General features: G+C 52.2%; 1 protein-coding gene across 4 annotated transcripts in view; it reads right to left on the reverse strand.

The window, feature by feature from the left end:
* Nucleotides 1–6,382: 6,382 nt before the first annotated feature.
* Nucleotides 6,383–27,865, reverse strand: part of Dpysl2 (dihydropyrimidinase like 2) — a 113,478-nt gene continuing 91,995 nt past the window's right edge. For 3 of the 4 annotated variants that reach the window (XM_005339884.4, XM_005339885.5, XM_040292585.2), the window contains exons 8-14: nt 24,309–24,429; nt 16,558–16,714; nt 15,917–16,058; nt 14,142–14,312; nt 11,355–11,534; nt 10,415–10,580; nt 6,383–8,987 (exon numbers count right to left, since the gene is read on the reverse strand). In XM_005339884.4, coding sequence (XP_005339941.1) covers nt 8,896–8,987; nt 10,415–10,580; nt 11,355–11,534; nt 14,142–14,312; nt 15,917–16,058; nt 16,558–16,714; nt 24,309–24,429 — 1,029 coding nt within the window. In that variant the 3' untranslated portion in view covers nt 6,383–8,895. The remainder of the gene's footprint in view (nt 8,988–10,414; nt 10,581–11,354; nt 11,535–14,141; nt 14,313–15,916; nt 16,059–16,557; nt 16,715–24,308; nt 24,430–27,865) is intronic. The other variant, XR_013430199.1, reaches the window with a different exon arrangement.

Raw genomic sequence — 27,865 nt, forward strand, 5'->3', positions numbered from 1 at the left:
AACAATAAAAGCCAGCACCTGCCTGGTGCTGAACATGGGCAGGCACCAGACACCTTATTCAATCGTCCCTATAAACAGACAGAGTGGAAAACACTGATAGTTCTTGGAGAAGGAAGCTGGGACGCAGGCACACAGCCCGCAAGGGGTAGGTCTGGATCTGGTGTCTGAGCCCAAATTCGTTGGGCTCCAGCTGATAACTGCACATAGATAAAAGGGAGAGCAGCTAGGGAGTAAGGCTGGCTATTGATTCAGAGGAGATCCAAGAAGGAAAATGCTGAGAGCCACGGCCAAGTAGGAATGACGCATGGCAATTTCCTTGTCAGCCTACCCCACGTTGCTTAGAGGGAGGACTCTCCATTGTGGAAATGGGCTTGCCTTGGACCCAAGTCATTTGCAGTGACATTGCATGAATGTTTGAGAGTTTTGATTTGAAAGGTGACCTTGCTCAGGGATTAGGGCGGATCCGGGTTCCAGGTTTAGGGCGTATCCTGCTGCCTCAGGCGCCCACTCCTTGAGTTCCCTGAGTTCTCCCGGGATTCAGAGGGTATTTGGTACGTGGAGGGTGTGTATTTCCCCAGAACGTGTTTGTAGAGGCCGGTGTGAGTTCGGGAATAAAGAATTGCTGTTTGAATCTACAAGGCTGTGAGTGGCTCGTGATTTTGTGCCCAGCCAGACTGCGGCAGGAAAAGCTAGGAGTGCCCTGGATACAATAATAACCAATACCTGCTGGCCACTTCCTGACGCTGGTCCTAATGTCCCTTCACACCAACTCACCGAAGCCGCACAACAACCACGCCGGAGGTACTATTATGAGGCCTGTCCTACGGAGGAGGAAACTGAGGCCCGGGGCCTTTCCATGACTGGTCCACAGGCCCAGCTGAGCCGGGACACACGCCCACGCAGTGTGGTCTCTGGCTCCTCCCACGACCCAATGAGACTTGGTCATTCCTTGTGTACTTCTGTCCCTGCGTTTGCCTGGCACGCTGTCCCTCCGTTCTTCAGGAAGCCTCAGTCTGTTCCAGGGAAGAGCCAGGCCCACCGAGTCAGCTCGTCTAGGACACCTGGTGTGAGCGTTTCTTGATTCTCGGGGGCTCGCCCATCCGCCTTGGGCTCCTTGGTTTCCCCCCAGGAACCCCTCAGCCCTGGCCTCCTGGCCACGCTGCCTTGGGACCTTCTACTTTTAGGTCTCCGCCTTCATTCTGGTGCTTGAGCCAGCCAATCCTGGGGGGCCTCGGGCTGGGACTTCCCCCCAAGGCTGCAGGGAGGCCCTTACTGCCCCACCCTGGCCCCCTTCTGGCAACTTTCCGTGACAAAGTGCCTGAGAAAAGGGGGGGAATATGATCAGGGCTCACAGTTCAGAGGTTTCAGTCCATAGTCAGCCCCTCGCTGTGGGCAGGTTGGAAGGCCACGGGGTACCCAGGAAGGGGTGGGCACTGGTGAGGACAAGACAGATCCTCCCAGGACACACTGTGCCCCCTACTTCCCCAAATAGGCCCCACCTCCTGAATGTTCTCCCACCCACCTTCAGCACCCCCATGGGGACCTCTAGGAGGGCCTAGTGGAAAGTCCTAGGTCACTGAGTGCGTGCCCTCAAAGACGATGGTGGGACCCCCTCCCTCTCTCCCCACACACTCTTCTGCCTCTCCCCCCCGACTCCAGTTCAACACAGATCATTTGCTCTCCATGTGCTCTGACCACGATGTGCCACCATCTGTCTCCCTTACCAGAGGCCAAACACATGCCACCTCCGGATCTTGCTCTTTGAACCTCCCAAATGGTGACCTGAAGAAGGCTTTTGTCTCTGTAAGCTAGCTGCCTCGGGTGTTTTGTTGTAGTCCTGCAAAGTCAGAGGACCTAAGTGTCAAGGCCTGAGCAAAATATCAACCCTCCACCATCCTGAAGAATGTGGAGGTTAAGATGCAAAGGAACCTCTGCCGGAGGGGAGGGAGGTTGACTCTGTCCTCAGAAAGGAGGACCCGCTGTGTGTTAAGTGAGTCGGTGGAAAATACTGTTAGTGAAGATGAGCCAAGCTTACTGATCATCGAAACCTATAGAGTTGAGGAGTGGGGGGTTGACCAAGGGGAAGAAGGATGCCCAGAGGGACACGGGGATAACTACTGAGGAGAGAAAGGGGGACGAGGGCTGGGAGGCTGGTAGCTGAGGTGAGGTCGGGAGGCTGAAGGTGCATGAAGTCGGAGGGCGGGTGCAGGGGCAGGGGTGGGTGGGAAAGCCGACGAGCGAGTGGAGACGAAGCAGAGAGCCCACCCGCCTCCATCCAGGAGGGCTCCCCAATCCAGCCCAGGGATGCCTTGCTGCTCTCCAAAATATACAATAAAACAGAGTGTCTCCCTCCAGCAGAGGGCGCTCGATGCCACCAACAGACTGAGAACAGCCTGCTCTTTCCCCTTGACCCTGGGGATGGGCCAACAGAGGCCTCCCCAAGAGCTGAGCATACCCCCCCACCCCCGGGCCCTGCCCAGGCCTTAGATGCTGGAAAAACCACGGAGGGGCTCAGAAAGTGGGCCCTGGCGCCACGCCCTGCAGGCCCTCTTCCCCTTGGACTGCAGGTCCTGAAGAGCTCGTCCTCCCCGCCTGCCCCCTCCTTCCTGGGCGTCCACCCTGGGTTCTCTCAGGGTCCCTTGACGGAACAGAAGCCCAAGGAGAAACTCTTTGAGTGCATTCAGCGTTTTGCAGATTCGGGGAAAGAGACACAAGACAAAGCTGCAAACATGTGATCCAGGTCAGGGGCATGGCTAGAGGACACAGGGCTCCTGCTGGGCACCCCCGCCCCCACTGCTTCCCGTTGGAGGCTCCGTGGAGAATGAGGTGCCCCAGGATGACCCCAGGATGGGGGGGGGGAGGAACTCTAGCACTAAGTCAGGCTTAGCTGACAAACACCATCACCTGGGCACCTCCATGTAATCAATTATTTAACCATGAAACTCTAAGCCCTGGGGCTTGCTCCTCCTCACTCTCCCAGCGCTCCCCACAAGGTCCCTGCGGGTTGTGTGGAGCCCCGTGGGGAGGCTGCACTTCACAGCCTCCACAGACCCCCTGCTCCTGGTGCCCAGAGCCCGTGACCCTCCCGTGGACACCAGCCCCCTCCAGAGCTAAACCTCCACCGAGTGTCAGTGCGTGTGCCTATCTATCTCTTGGGCCCTTTCCAAAGTATTTCATGTCCTTTCCATTCAAAATCCTCATAAAATCAATTATGCTACCTAGTCTTGTGTAACACACATTCACGATATTACCAAATCAACAGTTTCCCCAAATCTTAGCTCTAAAATTGAATTATTAGCTTTCAATGACGCTCATCCTTCCCCAATTTCCTCCTGGGGCTGTGCTGGAGTAGGCTCTCTCACTTCCTACCAGAGCCCTCCCACTTTCAAGTTCAAGTTGGCTCCCGGTGATGGCCCCAGGGCTCTTTCCTGCAAAGCGCTGTCTGCCCCTTTCCTCCCTGGGCCTCAGACCACAGGCCTTCTCCTCTGGCACTTCCCATCCCCCTCCCCCTCCCCCTCCTAAGCCAGGGCTTTCCCACGACACAGTGAATAAGGGCAGTTGAAAACACGCCCCATTTCCTCCAGCCTTTGAGTGTCCGTCCCTCTCCTACTTCAGTGTGGGGAGACAGCTAGACATACAGTGCAGCTATATCCCCTGTGTCTATTTGGGCTCTTTTCTGGATTCTTTTCCATTATTTCTTACATTCACATTGCTACCAATATCTTATCTAATTATAAGGGTTTTCTATGATTCATTGCTGTCTACGAGGCCAACATTTCATTTTTCTCTTATTATAAAATTTTCTGGCCATTCTTAGATATTCTCAGATCATTTTTTCCTAATTTCCGAAAAAGAAAATATTTTCCAACCTGTGTCTGTTGAGTGAGGACAAATGCCTGTTTCTGATAATAAATCCTCCCTTACAAACCAACTGGCCGCAGGCCGCATGGACTCAAAACCTGCTTCTGAGCAAGTTGCAAGGCTGTTTCTGACCCCTCATCTGCTCCACAGCACAAACCTGATGCCTCCTTCCTAGGTTGCTGCGCAGAGTAGCAGAGTTAGGTGTGAAGCTCTTAGAGCGGAGCCTGGACATCGTGTTAGCTGTCATCGCCACAGTGACTTTGACCAGCAGATTGCTCTGTTCAGCACTCAACACCATCTCTGATGGCTCACAGTCCTGCAATCTCTGCAGTCCACCAAAGACCTTGACAATCCCCAGTCTTCATCTCCTAATCGTTTCTGTCTTGAGACGAGAGACATTTAGGACACTGTCTGCAGCAGCCTCCTCCGGATCCTGGCAAGCCTCTGCTCTGCCCACGCCCCATTCATGGCTTGCCCTTTACTAAAGGTCTAGGAAAGCTGGGGATTCAGCTGCGGCTGGTTAGATAACATCGTCTATCTTGCAGAGAGGGTAACTCAGGCCCACAGAAGTGAAACCGTTTTCTGAAGACATCCCTGATCAGTAGCGCTGTCAGGGCTAAGGCCCACCTCCGTCAATGGGAGGAGGAAGAGATGGGCCTTCTATTCAACTTGGGCTACAGAAACTCGCCAGAGAATGGAGCTTCCCACTCCTGGCACTGCAAGGCCAAGCCACTTCCCAAAGGCTATGTGTGCCACTTACTTTTCCTACACGCTCCAAAATGTGCCTCTGGAGTAAATCACACCCACAAAGTTACGTAGCTGGTCCAATCATTCAACAAGGCGCTAGTGCCCGGATCCATCTCTAGAGACCCCCTGGCCAGTCCCCTGCAGCCTGCCTCCTGCCACTCTTGCCATCCACCAGGAGTCACTAGGACACAGCTTAGGAGGCCCTTCCAGGACAGCTTTGGCACCTGGGCCCCAGCAATCCTCTTCTCAAATGGGCCCGAGCCTGCTTCTCGTACCTGCCTGAGCTCCTGCTGGGTCTGTCCTGCAGACAGTGGCCCTGCCGGCTGCGAAGGACACCCCTTGTCAGGGTGGGGCAGCATGTACACCTCTGTTGGCATGGACAGGAACCTGTGCCTCTGAGGTGCGGGAGGACATTGGTGTGGTCTGGGAATTGGAGACGGGCTGTGGCTGTGGGGTCTCCGCTTTCTCTCATCGCAGGCCTTTACACACTCAGGTGAGATGTCTCATCCCCTTCTTTGGGCAGATGTGATTCCACTGGACCACAGAGGCAGCTCCCAGCACTGTGGCTACTGAGAGGACCCAGGACTCTCCCTCTAAGCTGACTCGGGATTTTCTGGATTTCTTCTCAAGGCCTCATTTCTTTCTTTTGTCACTGGTCACTGTAAATGTTGGAACTGGCAAAATTGGTGCTCTCAGAGCCCAGGGCAGACACTCAGTGCCCACCCACTTGGGTCTTGGGATTCCCACTTTTATTTTCCTTTCACCCGATGAGTCTTTCTTTATGTAATCTTGGTAACAGGTACATATTTTTGTAAGTCACTCATTTCCTGTTTGGATAAGTTTGCACAGAAATCAAAAAGGGGAGGGAAGGAAAAGAGGAGGAAGGGGGAAAACAGAGAAAACGACTTCGACCCTACGATGGCCCTGGGACCCGAGGCCAGCACCTCACGCAGTTCTCAGGAGCGGCGATGCCCGCGATGTGTCGGTTAACGGGCGACTGCAGGAGCAAGACCTGGCCCTGAGCCGCACCCTTGGCCCTTGGCTGAGGGTAGAGGGAAGCACTGGGGTTTTCTCTCTGGTTCCCTAGCAGCTCCTCTGCTGAAGGGTGGGTTCAAGTCAGCGTGATTCAGTCACCCACCTTTAACGCACCCAGGCAGCACGAGGGTTTCCACGGTACAGAAGGAGGAAGCCCTGAGACAGAGGGACCCCACCTGAACCTCGGGTGCTCCACTGACTCCCAGTATCAGTTGTATGTCCACAGCAGGTTCCTGGGGGCCTCTGGCCTCTCTGGACGTGTTCTATAAACTTCTGACGTTTGTGGGCTGGGGTCGTGGCTCAGTGGTAGCACATTCGTCTGGCACGTGTGAGGCACTGGGTTCGATCCTCAGCACCACTTAAAAATAAATGAATAGAATAAAGGTCGCCTGGACATGGCCACTGTGATGAGGACCAAGTGTCAAGATGAGATGACCTACGTTTTGATGCTGCACTTGTCCATCTACAACTAAAACAAAAATTCTAGAAGATGCTACTTTTATAAAAAAAAAAAAAATTCTGACATTCGGCTTCTGTGCACCCCACAGGATACAGTTTTGCTTGGGATGAGACCTTATCCTGTGGCCTGGACACGGCCACCGTGATGTGGTCCGAGAGCTCCTTAACTGGTAGAGTCACCAAAACCAAGCCAAGCCAGAGCTTCCGTGAATATCCAGGAGAGAAGCATTTTTGGAGACCAAGCAGCCACCTCCTGAGCACCCCAACACAGACACACCCCTGAAACAACCACATTTTGCTTTATTAGGTGTTCCATGGTAATATAACACAGAGTTCTTAAGGAATAATAAACACGAGACTCGTCTTTTACCATAATTATTTTGCCATTAAGACAGTGGTTACAAAAAAAACAAACAAAAAAACAAACAAAAACAAAAGTCTCTTCTGGTTACACACATGATCAGCTTTAGCACTGAAAGGTCCTCCACTCAGGGGTCACAATCACAATCGCAAGGATTAAAAACCATCTATTATTAAGTCCTACACTGTTTTAGAGCATCAAGTCACTGCAGTTATTCAGTTCTGAGACACTGTCGATTTATTTTAGCATTTACATATGACATTCGTTTTAACAGACACACACAGCAAGCCAACAGGTAAACATGCTTACACAGCCTGCGGAAATCTTCAGATTTTAAACTGTTTTTCTTTTCTTTTCTTTTTTTTTTTTTTTTTAAGAAAACAATCAAAACAACCAAAGTTACCATGACCTGGTACAGGGAAAACAGGAAGACAAGTGAATACTGACGAGCTGCTTGTGTTTCTTAGAATTGAAACAAAAATGTTTTCCAACTTGTTCAAATTTCCTCTAAGTGAAGGTAAGAAAGAAAAAAAAAAAAAGAAACAAATATATTAAGTCAACCAATTAATTTTTCAAAAGTGCAATTCACCTTTAAAATAACAAATAAACAACAACAACAACAAACCAAAACCCCGACCATAACCCCGAAGGCAAAACGTGTGGATAGACAAGCGTCAAGATGTGAAGACCTACGTTTTGATGTTGCACTTGACAAAAGCAGATTTGGTTTCATAGAAGCCTGCAGACCTGACATTGCTTACAAGGACCTGGAAACAGGTTTGGAAAGAAATGCGACACAAGTCAGCAGGGACAGAAAGCAGCCAGCTAGTGTAGGGGGGGGGTCTCTGAGCCAAGGGAAGGGAGGAGTGTGAGACACGAGGCCACCGTGGTCTAAGTGGGCCACATGCTGGACTTGAAAGGTTTTCTACCACAATAGCCCTGATGTGACATACAATACATACAACAGTTTTCTTAACTCTTGCAAAGTGAACAGGTCTTGAAGTCAAAGTTCCAAGGGATTTTCTGGGTTGACAAGTTCTCCCTATGTTGCATTACATCTTTTGAAATAATTGAACGGGAAAAAAAAAAAAATGGTCTTTCCCCCTAAGGGAAAAGGCCCAATATAGTCTAGAAACTTTCCAGGAGAAAAAAGATCTGACCCTCAGGGCCAGACTCCCATGGGCAAGGCCCCTCTAAGGTGGTAGATGGCTTGCGGTTGGCTGGTTCACCGGGTTACTGGGTTGGATTTATGGATTGGGCCAGTTAGCTCTGCATTTTTCTCCAATGCTCGGCTCTGCGTGGCTCCATACTGGGCCCGTCCTGGACAGCGTGGGTGAGAACCCAGCCCATCCCTGCACCTGGTAAGAGTCTCAAAGTCAGACACACCTCCTCGTGACGGTGGGCGGGTAGCACCACTCTTCCAGGACCAGGATAACATGTACTACGGTCACAAGGGCAAAGCTCAAGTCCTGCTGGACAGGTTCTGGCCTCAGTAAAACTGTTACCCTGGCAATCGGAAAAGACAACGGGGACAGGGGGAAAAATACCATCTCAGAGACAAGGGCCGGAGGAAACATGGAGAAAGAGCCAGATATCTGAAGGTACTCATGACTGACAACACTAGAGAGAGAGAGAGAGAGAGAGAGAGAGAGAAAGAGAGAGAGAGGGAGCGCAGAAAAATGGCAAAGAGAATCCTCAAAAGATCTAATCTGCTGCAAAATCTAGGCCCAAAAAGAAAACTTGCCCTTTCTCAACAGTTGACCCAGAAGATTACAGAATGGCGATGTGGACACTTTGGAGCCTCTCAGGAGGGACAAAGCGAGTCTGCCAACCACCCTGAGTCAGCATGATGGTTATATAATTGCATCATTAGGATGTCCAGTTCAAACCCTGTGTGTTAATATTGAATCAGACTTTCCAATTTAGTATTAAAAAAAAAAAAGAACAAAACTCTAGCCCACCCCCTACCCCTCCCCAGCCCCACCAAAAAAAAAAAAAAAAACTTTTTAAAAAATTTAAAAAGAAAAGAAAAAAAGGCAGCTCTGGGCAATTCACTGTATCTCCCCCCATGACAGATGAGAAAGACGCTGACAGGCACAGGGGGGCGCCGTGGAGGGCGCCCTCGCTGGGGTCTGCTTTGTAGCATGTCTGAGTGTTGGGTGCAGCTCCGTGTGGGGACGGGTGGCTAGGCTTGGGTGTGGTACTCATGTACAGGGATGTAGGTGACAAATTTGTAACTCCAAGTGAGAGACGGAGTGCAGGGCCCAAAAGGGAGCCCCATGAACTGGCTGCCCACAGCAACTATCACAGGCTCTTTAAAAAAAAAAAAAAAAAGAGGAAGAAGAAGAAGAAGGAGAAGGAGAAGGAAGGAAGTCTCAGAATGTCCTCAGGTGTCCCATCCCCCATTCCCAAGTGGCCTGCAGGCCAGAGCTCTAGCCCAGGCTGGTGATGTTGGCACGGCCACCAGGGGGCGCCACGATGCGCTGGGTGGTACGGCGGGGGATGTTGTCATCAATCTGAGCGCCTGGAGGGAAGGGGAGAGAAGACCGGGGTGAGGGGACACAGCAGTAAAACAGTCTCCTGCTTTAAACCCAAAAAGCAGTCTAGAAGGGGTGCCGGGCACAGCCTTCTCCGTTTTTTTTTTTTTTTAAACATGAGCTCAAACCCCAAAAAGGAGATGGACCAAAGTTAGCCCAAGAATTACATCCAGGACAAGCAGTCCTCGTGGGAGCCTGGCTGGATCCATTAGTGGGGAAGTAAAACCACAGATAAGAACCCGACATTTCACCCTGCAGCCTGTCCTGGTTCCTAGCAGGGGCAGCTTTTCTGAGGATACAGCAATCTCCCCCTCTGGTATCGTGTTTCCTAGTCCTACACACGCAATGAGGAGCAGGAACACAGGAGCATCTGGGATCCAAAATCCCAAATCCGAAACACTCCCAAATCTGAAACTTTTTGAAAGTCCACGTGACCTCACTAGTGGACAGTTCCCCAGCTGGCCTCGTGTGGGGGCTGCAGTCAGAACACATGCACTCTAAAATAGCACATAGAATTTCCTTCTGATCGTGGATGGTAGATACAAAACACGAATGAACTTCATGTTTAAACTCGGGGCCAATCCCCAAGATATTTCATTATGTCTATGCAAGTATCCCCAATATTTAAAAAAAAAACCTGAAATTTGAAACACTTCTCATTCCAAGTACTTGGGATGAGGGACCTGCACTTTTATATGACTGCATGACAAAAATAAGGTTCATTCTTTAAACTTTTTGAAAATGGGTAATCTATATATGGCCTATATGGCAATTTTCTAGAAAAAAAAAAAAAAGAGACCTGACAAGAAAAACATCTAATGAGTTATTTCTTTAACATATCGCAGGACTCTGGAGGGTGGGAAGCTCTGGTCACGGGCCCAATGAAAGAGGGGAAGGAAGTTTCAAGGAAGGAAACCTTAAAATCTAGACCTTTCCTCTCACCAAGGGAATATCACATATTTTATCCCAGCAAATAGCTAACAGCTCTCCAATGGCTCTGATCTAAGCATTTTGGTCGAACGTCAACTCAACTGATCCTCACAATTCCATAAGGGAGCTGCTACCACAGTCCCTGTTCCACAGAAGAGGAGATTGAGGCACATGTGGAGCTGGGCTATCGAGTTTGCTCCACACTCCGGGACTACTCCCCCTGAAATATCAGTGTCCTTCCTGAGGATGGATACAACTAAAAAAATGTCCTTGCCATCTATTAGACCCTGGACCTAGGAGGGGCCTGGTAGTGCCACATGTGGCATAAACTAATGTGGAGATTCTGAAATCAACTGGTCACTGACAATAAAGATGCATCTCTGATGACAGGAGTGTGTCCCACCTCCAAATGCAACTGTAACCTCGCGGAGCTGGGCTGCGGCGCTGGCCTGCGGAGGGGCCCCTGGGCAGGCTGGGAACCTACCAGACAAGCTGAATCCAGACTGGTGCAGGTTCCGGACAGGCGGGGCCTGCTGTTTGGCAGGAGACGTCTTGGCTGAGGAGGCTGGAGTGACCGTCTTGGGCGTCACGGACACCTCGCACACAGGTCCGTCATACAGGCCGCGAGGGACTCCTCTTAACTCTGCCAGCTGCAAAACACAAGAGCCCCTCTGCTCAGGCCACATCACGAGGACACCTCCCCTGCTGGGAAGGAACATGATGGCCTGGAGCCTAGGCGTGGGGAGATGGAGGACTTTCCTTACAGACGGGAACAACAGGGACTCATGTGGCAGAGGATCCCGCAGCTCCAGGCCCAGCTCCCCGAGGCGGGCTACAGGTAACTGGTTATTCCACAGTAACTAACATTTTTTAGATTTCTTCCCAAGGCACCTCAACCTCAGACCCTGGAAGAGTCCCCTAAACTTACAATGTCATGTCCAAGATCTGCCCCAAGCTCTTTTCCAATCTCTCTCTTCCTGTAATTCTCATAGGGCTCCATCCTTCCCTGCCTCCCAGTCCCCAAGCACCAGCTGTGCCCCAGACACGGTCATGACAGCCTCCCTCTCCAGTTCCTGCACCTCCCTTCTCTGACTTGATAAACTCCTACTTCACCTTCAAAACCCAACTCGAAATGCCCCCTCCCAGGACACCTTCCCTCCTCTGGGCTCCCGGCAGCTCCTCGCCACAGCACACGCTGCAGGACCACAGGGCGGCACACCTGCCCTGGCTGGCTCTGAGCAGACCTGACTTCTCCACCCGGACCTCCAGCACCAGGAATAAGAAGATCAGGTCTCCTCAGCCCCACGTCCCTCTGTGCTCGTCCCAGGATTCTGACGTCAGTGCTTCCTAAATGTCGGTGGAACTGAACTTAATCCAAGACTTAAAAAAAAAGAAAAGAAATTCCTAAGAACAAAAGCACTTACCCTGCTCCTTGCCTTGATGCGCTTGTAAACAAAGTCGGGGAAGGGCTTCCGGGGAACGTAGCGCCCTGAGCCCTCGGTGACGTGCAGAGTGCCGTCCTCCAGGACAATCTTCCCCTGGCTGATGACCACCAGAGGGGAGCCCCGGCACTCCATGCCCTCGAAGATGTTGTACTCCAGAGACTGCAAGAGGGGAGCACGGGAAGTTCAGAGCAGGCCCCGGGGCATGAAAGGTCTCTTGCCACCTTCTCCGGCAGGGCAGCCCCGCCTCTCACTGACCCTCTAGGCCCAGGCTGGGCTGCGTGGCCCAGCATTTTGACGGGCATCTCCTACGAGACTTCTCCTGTTGGCTCTCCTCCTTCATCAACTAAGGGACTCTCTTACCACCCATGGTATCTCAGCCACAGTGACACCCAGGAGCTGTGTGACTCTGGGCTAGGTCACTTTAACCCTGCCTCAGAGCTTTGGTCTCTTCATCTGTCACCTTCCCAAGTCTTCAGTGACAATGACAACACAGAAGGTTTCATCCCTGTGTAGTTCGTCAGAGAACCCTGACATCTGTGAAACGCCCTTCAGAAGGTGTGTGTCACCCTGGGTCAAGCCATCCACGTTATCCCACAGCCCCGTCTAATACCTCTGCTTGAACCCTCCCAGACAGAGACTGGACACAGGGCCATCCTCCTGGGTCCCCACAGCTGTGTGAACCTGGACAAGTCCCTGACACCTTCCTCGTCCACAAGTGGCTAAGACTCCCTTCCAAGGACAGAGGCCCAGAGCAAATGAAATGAAAGCAGCTGTCTGGGGCTTTGCCTACCAGGGTGTGAGCCCTTTGGCATCCAAGGCCTCATGTGACACTTGTACTAAGCCTTGTCACCTAGGAATGAGCCCCTGGAAGATCTCTGGGGACATCTCACTTTCAAATGATAGAGGGAGGGAACCAGCACCACGGCTCAAAGTACTTAAAACCGAAGCATCCCGGGGTGGGTCACAGCACTGGGTACTCAGCCCTTCGGGCACCTGTAGGCAGGGGCTCCGATACGCGATATCCACACAGCTCCCCAAAACCCACGCTCATTGCTCCGTGGTAGGAGACACACAGTGACACAGGGTAAACCTCCCGCTGTGACTAATGACACACGGCATGCTAAGGGCCGGGGCTGCGAGGCAGGTGAGGGCAGAAGAGAGGCGATCTGAAAACCGCTGTTTCCCCACGGGGTCACCTGCAGGAAAGGCAGGGCAGTGCTGACCCTCTAACAGGTCTGACTGGGAACAGACGGAGCCCGGCCTCTGTCTTCCTGAGGCTCATCCTCCAAGGTCCAGAGGGAGCACGCCAGAGTCGAGTCCCCAGGTCACCCGACCTCTAGCCAGGACCCTGTCTGCTCTTTCCATTGCCTCTGGGGGAGGGACTGTGCGCGGGAGGGAAGCACTGTCTCCATCGACCCTGACCACGGGCTGCGTGCTCAGCCTGGCAGTGAAGGGCCCGGCCGATGTTCAGTTCCAATTCTGGCTCAACTGCAAACTCCCCGTGTGACATAGACCAGTCACTTCCACTCTCAAGGCCTCCATCTATTTACCTTCCCTCGTGGAGTGAGAAAACGCCCTTTACTGGGGGTCACATGACAGAGCAGACGGGAGTGCCAAGCTAGGTGCCCAAGGATACATAGGTTCCCCAGAGGGGGTCACTCAGCACCCAGGCGGGATCGAGGCTGGAAGTGGGCCAGCCAACGGGGACAGAGGGAAGGAAAGGCAGCCCCACACATGGCCTGGAGCCCGCCTCGCCGCAGCCCCAGAACCTCTGTCCAAGTGAGGGGTTTGGATCCAGCTAAGGGCCCCAGCCTGTCCTGGAGAGATGACAGAATCCCATCCCCGTGATGCGGGGCACTCGGGTGGGGTCCGTGCTGGCTAGATCAACTAGAACCGGTCCACTGGAGCCAACAGCTCTCCACCTAGAACTGCACCCAGAACCTCCTCTTGTTTCGTTAAGGAAGCACTTTTTCAAGATTCAAGTGAGGTCCTGAGAAGACACTTCGGCCAGAGGCACCCTTCTTTCCCACAGCTCGCCTGGCCCATGCTCTCTCGATTTTACACACAGGTGATTTTTACAGAGGAACTGTGCTCATGCCCACTGCCCCACAGCATCACAGGACACACAGACCTCAGCTGCTGCGGAGACCGAGACCTTTAGAGACAGCACATTCCCAAGCTCGAGGCCTAACTGAGAGGCGAGAGCCCCCACACGTGCAGGTCCCAACCACCATCCAACGGCTGCACGTATCTCTTCTCTTTGGGGCGAAGTCGAGGTTGATCGATTCACTTAGGACAGTAAAACCAGCTGCCATTTTCCGTCAGGTTCCGGGGTAACACCACCCCCACAGGAAACAATGGCATGTGAAAATTAAAGTGCCCGGTGACTCTCAGGACTGTACAGTGACTGTTCTATTCAGGTCCCTGGCACCAAGCACCAGCAAAAGAGGTGCTGCCCCAAACCATGATGCTGGAATGATGCCCAACTTCTAGAAGCTTCTAAGGATCCAATGTCACCTTGGGGATGCTGAAGGTAAAGCCGCGGTACTCTAAAATGTGGGTGAGAGTAACATTCTTAATGACTTCACTGAAGAAAGTGAAATGGCTTTTTTCTTTTTGTTTGCTCCCTCAGCAAATTTCAAGTTATCACACATCCTGGGGAAAATTCATTCCCAGCACAGCAAGTTCTCTTTACAGCCCCTGGGCCTCTCCCTTCCTCTGCCCCTTGTGTGCCTGTAAGCCATGTGGATGAGGTGTGAGGCTTACACTGTTATGTGTCTTCGCAGAGATGGTTTTGATGCTGTCAGGGTCCCAGATGACCAGATCGGCGTCAGATCCCACAGCGATGCGGCCTTTCCGGGGGTAAAGGTTAAAGACTTTGGCTGCATTGGTGCTGGTTACAGCCACAAACTGGTTCTCGTCCATCTTCCCAGTGACCTGAGGGGCAGAGCACACACAACAGCAGGTCAGAGAGCTGCAAGGTGGGATGCTATCCAGCACAGAGAAGGGACATGCCATTGGAACACAGAGGTTGCATGTGCCTCTCAACAAATGAGAGGTGCAGCTGGGTGTACACACCTGCAATCCCAACGGCTCCAGAAGCTGAGGCAGGAGGATTGCGAGTTCAAAGCCTGCCTCTAAGCAAATAGTAAGGCACTAAGCAACTCAGTGAGACCCTCTCTCTAAATAAAATACAAAATAAGGCTGGGGATGTGGCTCAGTAGCCAAGTGCCCCTGAGTTCAATACCTGGTACCAAAAAAAAGGAGAGGGAGAGAGGCATAGACGTCGCCTTGCATCTAATCTACCTGCAGGTCTCAGCTCTGCCTCTGGCTCCACAGTATACAGTAGGCGCCAATCACATTAGCTCAAGTCCTTTCCTTTCCAAATCTGTTCTAAATTCAGTACAACAATGGGCACAGGAAATGATCATGCAGCAAGAGAGAGTAAAAAAGGTACGAATGGCCAAAAAGCACACAAAAGAATATTCACTCTAATCAGTAGCTGAAGAAATTAAAGGTCAAACAATGAGACTCAACATTCACCTATTCAGTACTACTTTGAGCTTTTGGCTCATAGTACCCATTTGGACATGGAGAAAACACTGGGGGATGTCACACATTACTGGTTGCACATAAAGGGGTTCAATCTTCCTAGAAAGAATGCTAACAATAATACGTATCAACAGCCTTAAAAATGCACACACCCTTTTCCCTACAAACATTATTAAGGATGTGTCCAAGGATGTGTCTACATGGACGCCCATCCTGGTAAAAAATATCAGAAACAACAGAAATGTTCAAAGCATTGCCAGTGAATCACCATTTAGCACCAGATGGAAAAGTCTGCTATCAAAAACCAAGTGCATTTAAGAATGTGGAAACTTTTTCATGGTATATTAAAACTGCCCAAAAAACAGATCTCAAAATACTATGCATGATGCTAATGTTATTGACACACTCTCACATAACATGCGTAACCGTGCACTTAAGCACTCCCTAAAAATGGAAAGGCACTTGCTAGCATGCTCCCTGTAGTTGGGTCTGAAACAAGGTGATTTTTATTTACAGAATCTAAAAATTCATCAAGAAAAAGAAAACCTGTTGCTGTTACATTTTAAAACATTAAAATGAAACAGACCAAAGATTCCCCAAAGCTCAGTGCCTCTTCAAACTGGGCATTCCAGAAGCCTGAGGTGGGACAGAAATGCTAAATCCAGACAGCCTTCAGAGAGCCCATTTCCAGCGGGACAAGAGCTAGCTGACTGAGTCACCAGGTGGCTGAGGAAGTTCTCTCCTGACGGGCACAGAAGTCATATGTTTTCAGGCTCCGCTGTCCCAGAGATGGTGATAAGAGACGTGTAATATTTAAGGTGAAGTGACCTTTCAGGAGTAGTCATGGAGACTACTCCTACTTGTGTAGGAGACCGCCACACAAGAACCAGCTTCTAGAATGTTCTCGACCAGCATCTCAAGTCCATGCCTGCAGATGAGGAGGCAGGGGAGCACCGAGGCGCACCATGAGTGGGGCCCTTGGTCCTTACCACAGCCTTGTCCCAGATGACGGACATCCGCTCCTCCGTGCCGTTGGTGCCCTCGGGAATCAGGGTGAAGTTGTCCTTTCCTACGGCTTTCTGGGCAGTGTTGAAAGTGCAGTGGGCACTGCCAGTGACCTGGAGGTCTCCACTGGAAGGAAACATATAATCGGATAACACTGTGCCCAGTCTGTCCTTTGAGGAATCTGGGGGAACTCGTGGCACCAGAGAATCAGAACACCCAGGGCTCAGTCCAACAACACTAAAGAGTATGGAGGCCACCTTCACCAGGGGACACTCGCCGGCAGCCCACCAGCACTCTCCTCAGGCCTCCAAGGAGATGGCATCCTCGATGCACAGATGAGACAACCTGTGGTCAGGGAGGTCAAGTCCTGCAGCCAAAGAGGGGTCTTCAGACACCAACTCATGTCCCATGGCTGAATGTCACGATGGCCCAGCTTTTGATCAGGAACACCCTCCAGGGACAGTGACACAATGACAATTCCTTGTTCGCATCTATCAACCCCAGTTTGGTGCATGCATAAGGGTCTATTTCCAAGCCTGCTCTGGGCCACCGCATGGTCACCTGCAGGTCAGCTTGGCCTGAGGAGTCAGAGCATGTGGAGTGTGAGCAGGGGGCCAGGACTCACCAGGACAGCAGGGAGTTGAGAAAGTCTGGAGTGGTTGGATCTGGGCTCAGGGGTGGCGAGGTGACAAAGGCAGCGGCCTTGGCCCAGTTCTTGCTCCAGTAGTGAGAGCCGTCAGTCCCCAAGCTGGCGGTGATGGGCTCGCCGTACACCACAGTTCCTGAGGGTCAGAACACACGTGGCTCGGTCAGACAGGAGGAGGAGTGGGCCACCTTCACTGGGGGACAATGGCAGCCCCCACTGCTCTCACCAGCCCTGTGAAGGAGACGGCAGCCTTGCCACAGGTGAGGCAATGCCTGCCAGGGAGGCCACGTCCCTCATCTGGCCAAAGCCACCTCTAGGGCATGTGCTCCCGGGAATTTCCTGTGAACGCCCCTGTGAAGCCTGCGCACTGTCCCCTGGTGGTCCCAAACAGCCCCCAGGCTTCTGCCTCCCACGCCTGCTCCCAAGCTCCGGGAACAATCTCCAGCTCACTTGGCTTCAAGCACCCCGCCCCAAGTGCCACCTCGGCTCTTCTTGGATGCACTCGAACGTGCCCTTGGGGCTCAGCAAGCGCCCTCTCCACTCACACGTGCCGGTGCCCTGCCCTGTCTAGTTCTGTTGCAAGGCCAGCGAGAGGAAATCACCCAGGACAGGACGAGCCGGAGCCCTGGACAGCAAACACACCACCTCCAGACCTCCCGAGAGGAAGCCTGGACCCACCCGGGTGGCCACGTGAGGGGAGCTGCCCATGTCAGCTGCCACACCCATGGCCGACTTTGGTGGAGCGGCCACAGCCACACTAGTGCGGTCTCAGAGCTTCCAAAGCCTTGGCGGATTTGCTACAATGTCCAAGAAAGAACGCCAGCTCCTGCTGCCCAAGTCCTGTCCCCAACCCTGTCAATGCAGAGCCTGCCAGGGTGTTGGGAGTCATTTATATACACGGGAGGGCAAACCGTTAGTGCCCGAAGCACAAAAATTTTAAAAATTAAAAAATAAAAATAAATGAAAACCACTCCTCACTGAAACATCCACTGCCCTCACTATCCAAAGATCGCCCCTTTGACACCATGCCAAGAACAACTCGGCCTCACACCATCTGCCCCACAATCCCATCCTCCGCTCCACTGAACGCCCAGTTTTGAATTTTTTTGACTCCTCTCAAATGGCGACACATTGAAGGCAATTTATTCATCTGCACAGAGTAGGCACTCAAAAACTACACGTTAGATGGGTCAAAAGGCCCAATCATGTTTTAATTAAAGGCATCAGAGCCGCAATGTGAGCTCAGCCAGCCACATCCACCTCTCCTACCGCAGGGTTCGCCCCCACCCGCATCGGCCGGCCTAGAGTCCCTTCTCCCCAAACACAGGGCCCCGTCAGGAATGCGCTTCCCTCCCTCTCCACAGCTCCCAAAGCCTTATCACCAGATAATATTCCCCAGCACCCTCTTTGCCCGCCACTCGGAGCTGGCTCGGAGGAGCTGCCCCCTCCTGCCTCAGGAATTCCACAAAGAAGTCGCTGTTCAGCCGGGAGCGGTGGAGGCCCCGGGCAATCAGTCCCAGTCCCAAGCAGGAGGAGGGACCCCAGGACCAGGGGGCCTGCCCAGAAGAAAGCCCCCAGGAAGAAGAGTGCCACTCAGGACGACTGGAAGGGACCCTGCCTTCCTGATCCACTCAAGGACTCCCCAGAAGCTGGTGCAGAGAGCCCCCTCAGCTCACCCCAAAGCAGAAAAACAGCCTACGTGACAAGGACTGTCACAGCCAAGGTCCTTCACCAGATGCCACAGCTGACCAGGACCCAGGGGCAGCCTCTCACAGGACCTCCGCTCCCAGCTTTGGGGTGGTGCATCCAAAAGATCTTGTTAAGTCTAACTTGATCTGGTTAAGTCTCACTCTCCCGGCCCAGCCAGGTCTGGACGTCCCACCTACTGCTGCCTGCCTGTCTGAGCCCAAAGGTGACATCTGTGTAAGCCCTAGGAACACCAAGGATTCACAGTCCTAAAGGTCTTCTGGTTCTATCCCCAAGGCTGTGAGAAAGTTCATGAGAGAAAGGGTGCTTGGAGTAATAAAAACCAACCCAACCACCAGTAAAAACCATGGTCGGAGGGCCTGGAGGTCCCTGGACCAATGCCCACCTTTCCCGGGTTCCACGTAACTTGTCGTGACTCATCCTCTCACTGAATTTGCTGCTCAGTCCTGCCCTTGGAAACTGAGCACCGGGAGGGGACGGTGCTAGGAGCGCTGGCTTCATCTCTCCCTGTGAAACACCACTCGGGCTGGGGTAGGGAGCTGCTCAAAGGTCTCTTCCTTCAGCACCCAGGACACCCACCTCACAAGAGAACAAACTCAGCCTTCAGCCTCTGGAAACCTCTTCACTTGATGGTTGGGGCTCCCAAGGCCCCTGCTGACCAGAGCCTCCCTGCTTAGACCAGGAATAAGTAAGGACTCCTAAACCTGAGCCAAACCAAGATGGCGGCAGCATGGACAAGAAAGGGGGCACTAAGAGAAAAGGGGAGCCTCTGGAGGGTCATTTCTGCTTTGTTCTGTTCTAATTCACTGAGGGATTCAGAGGTTCTTGCTGTCTTTGGACTTTATTTCTGTTCTTCAGTTCCAAAGGCAGGGCAGGGATTAACTACCAGTCCAAGGCCTCCACCTCCAGGCAGCATGGGTCTACAGAATGAGGCTGTCCCCAGTGGCCTGGTGCCTCCCCCAGGGCTCCTCTCCCCATTCTCTAAACAGCGTGCACGAGGAGCGCTGAATGAGCTTCCGGAGCTCAGTCAGGCCACGGACACCAGGGAGCTTGCATGCCAGAAATAATTGCCACTCATAATAATAAACCACAGAATGGCTTAATCGGCCTTTCTGCACTTCTCTAAACACACAGCTGACGCTTTCTTGGCGGCCCTCGGAGCTTCATGATTTTCTTCTCCAGGGAAAGTCTAAACTGAAGGATGTGACCCCAAGCCAGCCTCTGGCAGGCTCACTCGTAACCCTGGGAAATGCAGGGACTCACAGGGGACACACGGGTGGTGTTTGTTCACAACCAGCCTGGGGCCAGGGTGCCTTCGTGAAGAATAAATGCAAGGTTGGGGTTTAAAAATGTTTGACAGCTCCTGGCTCCTACAGTTCATCATTCCCCATGAATGAGAAGCAGGAGGACAAATCCAAAGTAGGAACAATGGAAGATCACATGTATGTATAACTCAGAATGCAGCACAAGAGAGACAGAAAAGAGCCTGGGACAGAAAGACAGAGAGACAGACACACACCACACACACATACACACACACCAGATTTGCTCTTTCAGAGAACCCATGCCGCACCCATCAGCCTTGGGACCGTGCTATCAGATTTTGGTACTAAGAGTGGTTCTGGGGAAACAAAAATCTCAAGACTGAGTTTTCAGGATGGCTTCTGAGGTTGTTGGAATTGGTTTTCTAATCCGATTCAAATTAAAAGCCTTAAGGTTTCTATTTCCAGTAAAGACAGCCCTTGCCGTCGATGGCACAATGGGTCGATAGATACACAAAATCCGACTCCTGATGCTCCCTATCAACACTTCTAAGAGGCAAGATTCTGGGCGACACTGTAGAACATTTTTGTCAAACTGACAAAATGTCATGAGACTGACTGTTGCTCTTAATGGTGCTGGAACCAAGTGGGGAAAGAAAACAATGGATTCAGGGGTTCAAATTCCCACATCAAGCACCACATAAATGGCCTGAAAGAGACTCCTAAGTCTCACAGATGCAGAAGTGAGATGGCTGAAAATCAAAAGCAGGATCCAGCTGAATTAGAATGCAAACTGAATTCTCGCCAAAAGGGCACAAGTCGTTCAAAGGAGAGTGTTGACCCAGAAGGGCTCGTCTCTGGACAGCCTGTGGACTCGGGTCAAAACCTCCTCCCTGGGGTCTCCAGCCTGCTAGCCCACCCTGTAGGCTTCAGACTTGCCAGCCCCACACTTGCATGAGCCAATTCCTTAAAATAGGTCTGTCTCCATCCCCCACCCCCTTTGGTTCTGTTTCTCTGGATAATCCTGACTAATCCAGACTTTGGTAAATTTTATTTCACAACCCAACCCACCCGCCACTCTCAGTTCTAATTCCAGGTTGCTGTGTGGTGCACTAGCTGAGCCCTAAGGGTTCATCGCAAGCTGAGGGGGTCCTCCCGATGCCCGAGCACACCTATTGGCCTGCAGGGCGTAAGAACTCTTGTCCTGAATCAGAGTTCCCAGGGCTTAAAAGCCCTCAGCAGCCACGGCTGAATGTGTCTGCCTCTGGGCTCTGGGGGTGGTTTGAGGAGGAAGGAAAAATAGCAAGTCCACAAATGACGTCACTGGGCACCGCCCACGGGCCGCCATTCACCTGTGAAATCTGCCATTCACACACCAGTTTTCACATAGTGACAAAGGCAGTCGGAAGGAGACCATTCTAGGAGAGAAAGACCCACAGTGAACCCCTTGGACAGAAAGATGCCGGGGAGTTTGGAGCTACTTCCCCCAGGCCCCATGATCTGGGGTAAGATTCAATTTCTGCCTTCTGGTTCCTCTTCCAGGAAACAAAGCATTAAACTGACCAGTGTCTGAGATCCTTTCAAGCACAAAAACTGTCCCAGACATTCTGGTCCTCGCTGTGCTTTCATTTCCTAATCTGCAAAATGGGTTGATGCCATCTGTCCTGCTATGGCCTGGCACAGAAGGATGGAGGCAGCCGGTGTCCTGGAAAGACGGGCTCAGTCGGGTCGGGTCAGGCCAGCAGGGGAGAAAACAGTCCTCACTGATGTTCACCTCAGCGTCTCCCTTTTATCTCAGATCCTCACTTTCCTAAACATCTAGACACACAGACGGCGTAAAGGACCACAGGGGACACGGGAGACACCAAGGTACAGGGGCTCACGAGAGAAGCACCTGTCACTGCTGGTTATGAGTTATCTTCTGCCCACACCTGTAGAGAAATTCTGAGTTCTGGCCCCCTGAGGCTCGGTGTAGGTCCCCAGCCCTGCTTGGCTTATACCTCCTCGGTAGCACTGACCACATCCCACGGTCACTTTATGGTCAAGAGTCCCTTTCCTACTGGTGAAGGAGCTGGCTGAGGCTTGGGATGGTGTCTTGTCCCTGATACCTAGACCTAAAGTATCACAGAGGAAAAGTTTGCTGAAGAAAAAAAAAATCTCCATTTCACAGATGAAGGAGTGGAATGGCTGAAGCCTCAGACCTCAGACCTCAGACCTGGGGGCCAGAAGAACCCTCCGAGGCAGAAAAGCAATCCTCAGCAGAAAACCTTTGCCCCGAGTTGGCAGTGTCTTTCCTCTGCTTGCCTAACAAGTCTGAGGATAAAGCAGCCCTTCATTCTCTCATCCTGAGGATAACTGGTAGACATTATTATACACACCTTTACCTACATGATCACATTTAAACGGCATCATTGCCCCATGAGATGGGTGATGATGACTACCCTCCCCTTGCAGGTGGGAGGAGGTTGCATGGGAATCCTTGCTTCCACATTCCCCAAGCTTCTGCCAGGTGTCAGGCTCCAGTTTCTACCAGGTTCTTGAGGAGGGAAGCCCCAGCACAGGGAGACCACAGCATTTCCCAGTCTAACATAATCTCCAAGTGTGCAGGTAAGTCAGTCAAACATTAACGTGGAGATCCGTGGGCTGAAGTTAGACGCCTGGCAATCAAGCCCCAGTTCCACACTTTAATAGCCCTGACCTTGTTGACTCAGCTGCAAAGGAAAACAAAATATAAAAGTTGCTGCCTGAGCTGCCTCCTGAAGTTGTCAGAGAGTCCCAACAAGGTGGAAAGAACTTTAATGGCCGGTTCCTGTCCTGCTCGTTAGCACCCAAGAGCACTGAAATTCCTTCCAGCAGCTCAGGTCTGACACGAAGGCTTTCAAGGACTAAAAGGGTGACAAGTCCGAATGCAAAAGCCACATTGGCAACCATGGTGTGGGTACAGCTGGACTGATCCTGGGAGGTTCTGGAACTAGAAAAGACTGAAATCGTTCCCTTGGGTGCTCACCCCGCAGACACACACAGAGCTGAAAGTTAGTGGAACAATAGAGGGCACCGGCCCCCTGGATGCTTCAGTAACACTCCAGACCCTCATTTAGATGAGAAAACGCAGGTACAGAAAGAAAGGGCTTTAGCATTGCTCAGGGGGCTGGTCCCCCAAGACCACCAGCCCTGACTGCAGGCTGGTGAGGGTCCACACGGTCCATGCTCCGGTCTGGGCAGGTGAGTGTCTGAATTCAGGTACACACCAGATAACAGGGCCGCAAATCAAGATTATTTTAAACTGTTTGCCTGACTGGTGAATCATCATCATCCAGGCACAGAATAATTGATAAAAGATACAAAAGTCAACTGCCCTCTAGATTCTCCTTTTTGGACACTGTGTGAATAGCCCTCACGCTACATGGTACTGCGACAGGTGATCAGTGTTGTGGCTGAGCCCCACCTGGCCGTCGCGAAAATGTGTGTCTGGGCGATGAAGACATCATCCGCAAGGTCTCCTTGGGTGGATTATATTACGTCTGAGGAGATCATATCACTTTAGGGGAATGCTGACTGCAAAAAAGCAATTCCTTGAACCTGCCAGGAGAGGGCAGGTTCCCAAGAACGCACCAGCACAGCCACCACTTGAGAGCCCCGGAGAGCTCCCAAGCACAGGGGCTGGGAATTGCTGGGTCTGAGCAGGCCGTGCTAGGTCCATCTGGAAGCCATCTCCTGGGACCAGCTGACTTAGTGGTCACTGAGCAATTTGTTCTGGGGCTTGTATGAAGTCACCCACCAGTGAGACAAATCCCACAGCCCTCCCCGATCTGTGTGGATCACCTTCCTCGGGGAAGGGGAAACGGAGCGGCAGAGGTCCAAGTGCTCCCTACCGACAGAAACAGAGAGAGACACAGGTACAGACAGAGACTAAGAGAAAGAGAGGCTGGGAAAGACAAGACCAAGTCAAGAGAAAATTAGAAATGGGCAGGTAGAGAGGCAAGCGGTAGGGAGAGAGAGAGAAAAGCTAGGAAGAAGGGGCTCCTTTTCTCATGTTCATTTCAGATCAGACTAAGATCCACCCTCAAAGCCAACTCTGGGCTCCCAGGCTCCCTGTGTGAGGAGCGAGCTCCCTGAAGCTGGGGACAACAGGTCTCTGCTGCATTCATTATGCATAAGACGCTCCACACAAGGAAGCGTCCCCTGAGGGAAGCACTGGAAGCTGCACTCAATGAATTAGTTTCCAGAGCCCTCTCAATGACGCCCTAGTATGAGCAGAGAGCCAGCCTTGGCCAGGATGCACCCATAGTTTATTAAAGGGGCGGGGGTGTACTCAAGCCCAGGATCTTATCGGGGCAGAAAGGCACCCCTGCCCAGCATGAGGCTTTGTGACCTACCCGGCCAAGATCACCAGCCTCGGAGGGGAAACACCTTTGCAAAGTAACGTTCCCCAGAAAGGCTCTCTAGCAAATGAAAAATGACGTCACCCACGTATGTGCCTAGTTTATTTAGACCACATCAAACTAAATCCCACTTTTCTACAGGGCGGGGGGCGCCCACCGGCTGGCCGTGGCTTTAAATAGATAAGAACAAGGCCGCGGCAGAGGAACAAAGGCAGGAAACTGGAGCTCCCTGCCTCGCTGGGCTGTAATTAGGTTAATGCTGGAACGTGATAAAAGTGTCCCAGTTGGCATGAGGGTCGGAAAAGGAGCCCTCCTGGGTGATGAGCCCTCCCTCCCGCCAACCTGTCCACAGCCAGGTGGCCCAGCCTACAGCACTCACCCTTCTTCCGGGCCTGGGCAATGACTTCAGCCGCGCTCTTGCTCATCACCTTGGTGATGTACAGAGGGCAGTTGGTCTGGTTGCCAATGGTGATGGAACGATTCACGGCTTCCGCCTCGACCTGCAGCAGAAGAGCGAGGTATAAGAATTCAGCCCACCCCAGAGCCCCCATCTTTCTCCTCTACCCACCAAGAGACTGACTGCTGTGTCCCCAAGGTTCTGCCCCAGGGGACACCCAGTGTCAATCAAAATAGGAATGGTTGCAGGGATAGGGCCTTATTCCACAAGCTGACAACATCAGCATCAACCAGGTCCATAAGAAACCCAGATTCCTGGCCCAGGGACCAGATTCCAAAACCCGGGGACCAGAACTCCAGGAGCAGGGCCCAGCCATGGGGGATACAACATGCTAATGTTTGAGAACCACCACGTCCAGGGAACTGGCTGATCTCTATTCAGTACATTGGTTCAGCAGCTAGTCTTGAGCCAAGACATTGAGTACTGTGACTCTGGACTGGGCTTCTGTCAAAAGCTCATGAACGAAACCAGCATCACCCCCAAAACAATGCACCCTCACAGGGCTCAGGACAGGGACAGGCAGCAGCAGCTGTGAGCACCAAGGGCCTCTGTGTGCACACACCAACACGGCCGGCCAGCCGCTGCCTGGTACGCCCTTGAGCCCCAGAGGGGAGGACTGAGCTCATAAACTAACCCAGTATCCCCAAGTTGGCCAGGGGCTCGGGTTCCCCACTGGCTGTAACTGGTAAACCTGGCTCTGCTCATCGGCTGCCTCAGTGGACAGTATTTTAAAGATCCCCGTGAATACCCATCAGGGAAGACTCCCCAGATGCAGTTTATCTTCAGGGCAATCAGCTATGTGGGTTTAAAATGGCAGGTAAAGCTGTGTCAATGCAGCCTCGAGAGGTCACAGGCTCCTTCCAGCAGCCTGCGGTGTGCACTCACCAAGGGGAGGGAAGGGGTGGGCTTGCTCCTCCTTGCCCTGCCCCCAACTCTCCCAGTGTAGTGCCTGGCTTGCAGCATATGCTCGCTAATGTTTGCTGCACAAATAAATGACTTCACTCTATTAACAGTACTTAAAGCTGGGCATTCCTCAGAGCTGGTACTTTCGACCTGGAGTCGCTAACCCCGTATCCCCAAGTTGGCCTGGGGCTCAGGTTCCCCGCTGGCTGTAACCGGTAAACTAATGGCGAGAAGTAAGACAGCTCCATTCACACGTGGCCGTCTGAGCACCACCTATGTGAAGAGGGCTGACTGGAGGTCCACAGGCAGGGCAAACGGCTCTTGAACATGCTCATGAAACACCCAAATGTTTTTAATTCCTGGCATAGCTGGAGAAGGGACCCACCCTCCCTCTCCAGCGCTTCACAAGTCCCCAGAGTGAAGTATGAAGAGGGCTCTGCCTCCGTCCTCAGCACTTCCCAGGGATGCCAGAAGCTACCCAGTTCAATGTCCCACACAGACACTTCTGACGGGGAAGAGGCACTATCAAGGATTCCCTATTGAGGCTTTCTGACCGACCCCGCAGAGATCACATTTGCAAAGTAACATTCTGCAGAGGGGCCAGCCCTGAACTGTCCCAAGCAAACTAGCGAGTGCAATGGGTCTAATTAGGGGGACAAGGAGCCTTTAACCAGGGGCTCTACCCCTGGGGGACTGACTCCCACCAGGACCAGCCTTGGACAGAAGAATCCAGGTCCAGGGCTCTGTCTGGATCTGCATACCTGCTGGTGCTATGTGCTGTGTGTGAAGTGAGCTGGTCCCCACCCCTGCCCCAGCCAGCAAGAGGCTCAACTGAAACCTTCCCTCCTTGGAAGAGAAGTCAGTTAAACTCCACCTCTACCACGAGTTTTACCCTCCTTATGTGTGGGCTTCTGGTACATAACCATACACTGCTCCACACCATGCTGAAACAGTAGGATAGTTTAAAAGTAAAATCTCTGCCTTGTTATAGGGCTCTCGGGGACTTGGGAAGTCATCTATTCCCACCTTCTGCAAAGGAGACGACCTATCCAGAGACACACACACTGTCAGTACGCCACCTGATCAACCGCACTGGCTCCCTGGGCTCCTGGCAGACACAGTGCATGACATTCTGAGAGGCCCAGCCGGAAGCTCCCCTCTCCATGAAGCATTCTTCACCTGCATCTGAGTCCCCATGCTCTTCCTAGTACCAGGGTCTCTGGGTTGCTCCTTGCTCCTAGCTCATCACATTCCGTCCTAGGTACTTGCTTCCTATCTGCCTCTTTGTCCCCAGCTCGTGAGTCCCTTCAGAAAGGACCATGTCTCTCTCATCTCTCTGCCCCCCAGAATCCTGCACAGCCCCAATCAGAACACCTGCTCAACAATGGAATATTACTCAGCCATAAAAGAGAATAAAATCATGGCATTTGCAGTTGGAGAAGAATTGCTAAGTGAAGTCAGCCAATCCCAAAAGAAAACAAATGGCGAATGTTTTCTCTGATATAAGGAGGCTGACTCATAGTGGGGTAGGGAGGGGGAGCATGGGAGGAATAGACGAACTCTGGATAGGGCAGAGGGGTGGGAGGGGAAGAGAGGGGGCAGGGGATTAGCAAGGATGGTGGAATGGGACGAACATCATTATCCAAAGTACATGTACGAAGACATGAATTGGTGTGAACACACTTCATATACAGAGATATAAAAAAAATTGTGTTATATACGTGGAATAAGAATTGTGAGGCATTCTGTTGTCATGTATTTAAAAAAAATAAAAGCAATTTTAAAAAATTAAATAAAAAAAAAAGAAAGAACACATGCTCAGTCACCTCTCGCCCATTACAGACAGTGATCTCCAGAATTCTCTCCAATCTCCTCCATCTTCTCAGATAATGACCAGGGGAAACCCTACTGAGTGGTCTCACATGGTGGGTTGGGAAGAAAGACACGGCGGCAGGAAGGTGTTGGTAAGTTCAAACTCAGTTAACATCATGATGTGAGTGGCTGAAAGACCCTGAAACCGCGTGGAAACTGGACTGTGGTGTTAGCTGCTGCTTCCTATGTGTTGGGGGCTCTCTCCAATGGGACGGGGGTGCTCAGAGCCACTCGGAATGTTTCCATGTTTTATTCCCTTTACCGCCCACGCAGGGGGTAGCTCACAACAGACCCCTCTTGGCAAACTGACGAAGGGAGAGGAGCTGCAGCTGGAGGAGTGTGGAGCTCTAACTCTACTGTGCCGCCCCTCAGGCCTCTAAGACTCCCTGTGTCCCCTCCTCATCTCGAAGGACTGTCACGGGGTGAAATTACTCAGGGGAAGCACCCCGGGCACAGTGCAGGTGCCTCCAGGTCAGATGAAAAGGAGTTGTGTCTCCAGAGGAGCCTTGCCAACTAGCTGCACCCGTACAACCAGAACAGCTTCCCCCTGCAGCTCTCCTTCCCAGTAAACCCAGGCCGGCCGTCTTCCTGTTTGCTGTGGGACAGCCCTAAAGCTCTGCTTCAGTGGTCCTGCCCCTTCACAGCCCTCTGGTCAAGCATCTTCCTTCTCCTGTTTCTGGAGGAGAACTCCTAATTTCAAGCCT

The sequence above is a fragment of the Ictidomys tridecemlineatus genome, chromosome 14, assembly GCF_052094955.1.
Source record: "Ictidomys tridecemlineatus isolate mIctTri1 chromosome 14, mIctTri1.hap1, whole genome shotgun sequence".
Classification (NCBI taxonomy): Eukaryota; Metazoa; Chordata; class Mammalia; order Rodentia; family Sciuridae; genus Ictidomys; species Ictidomys tridecemlineatus.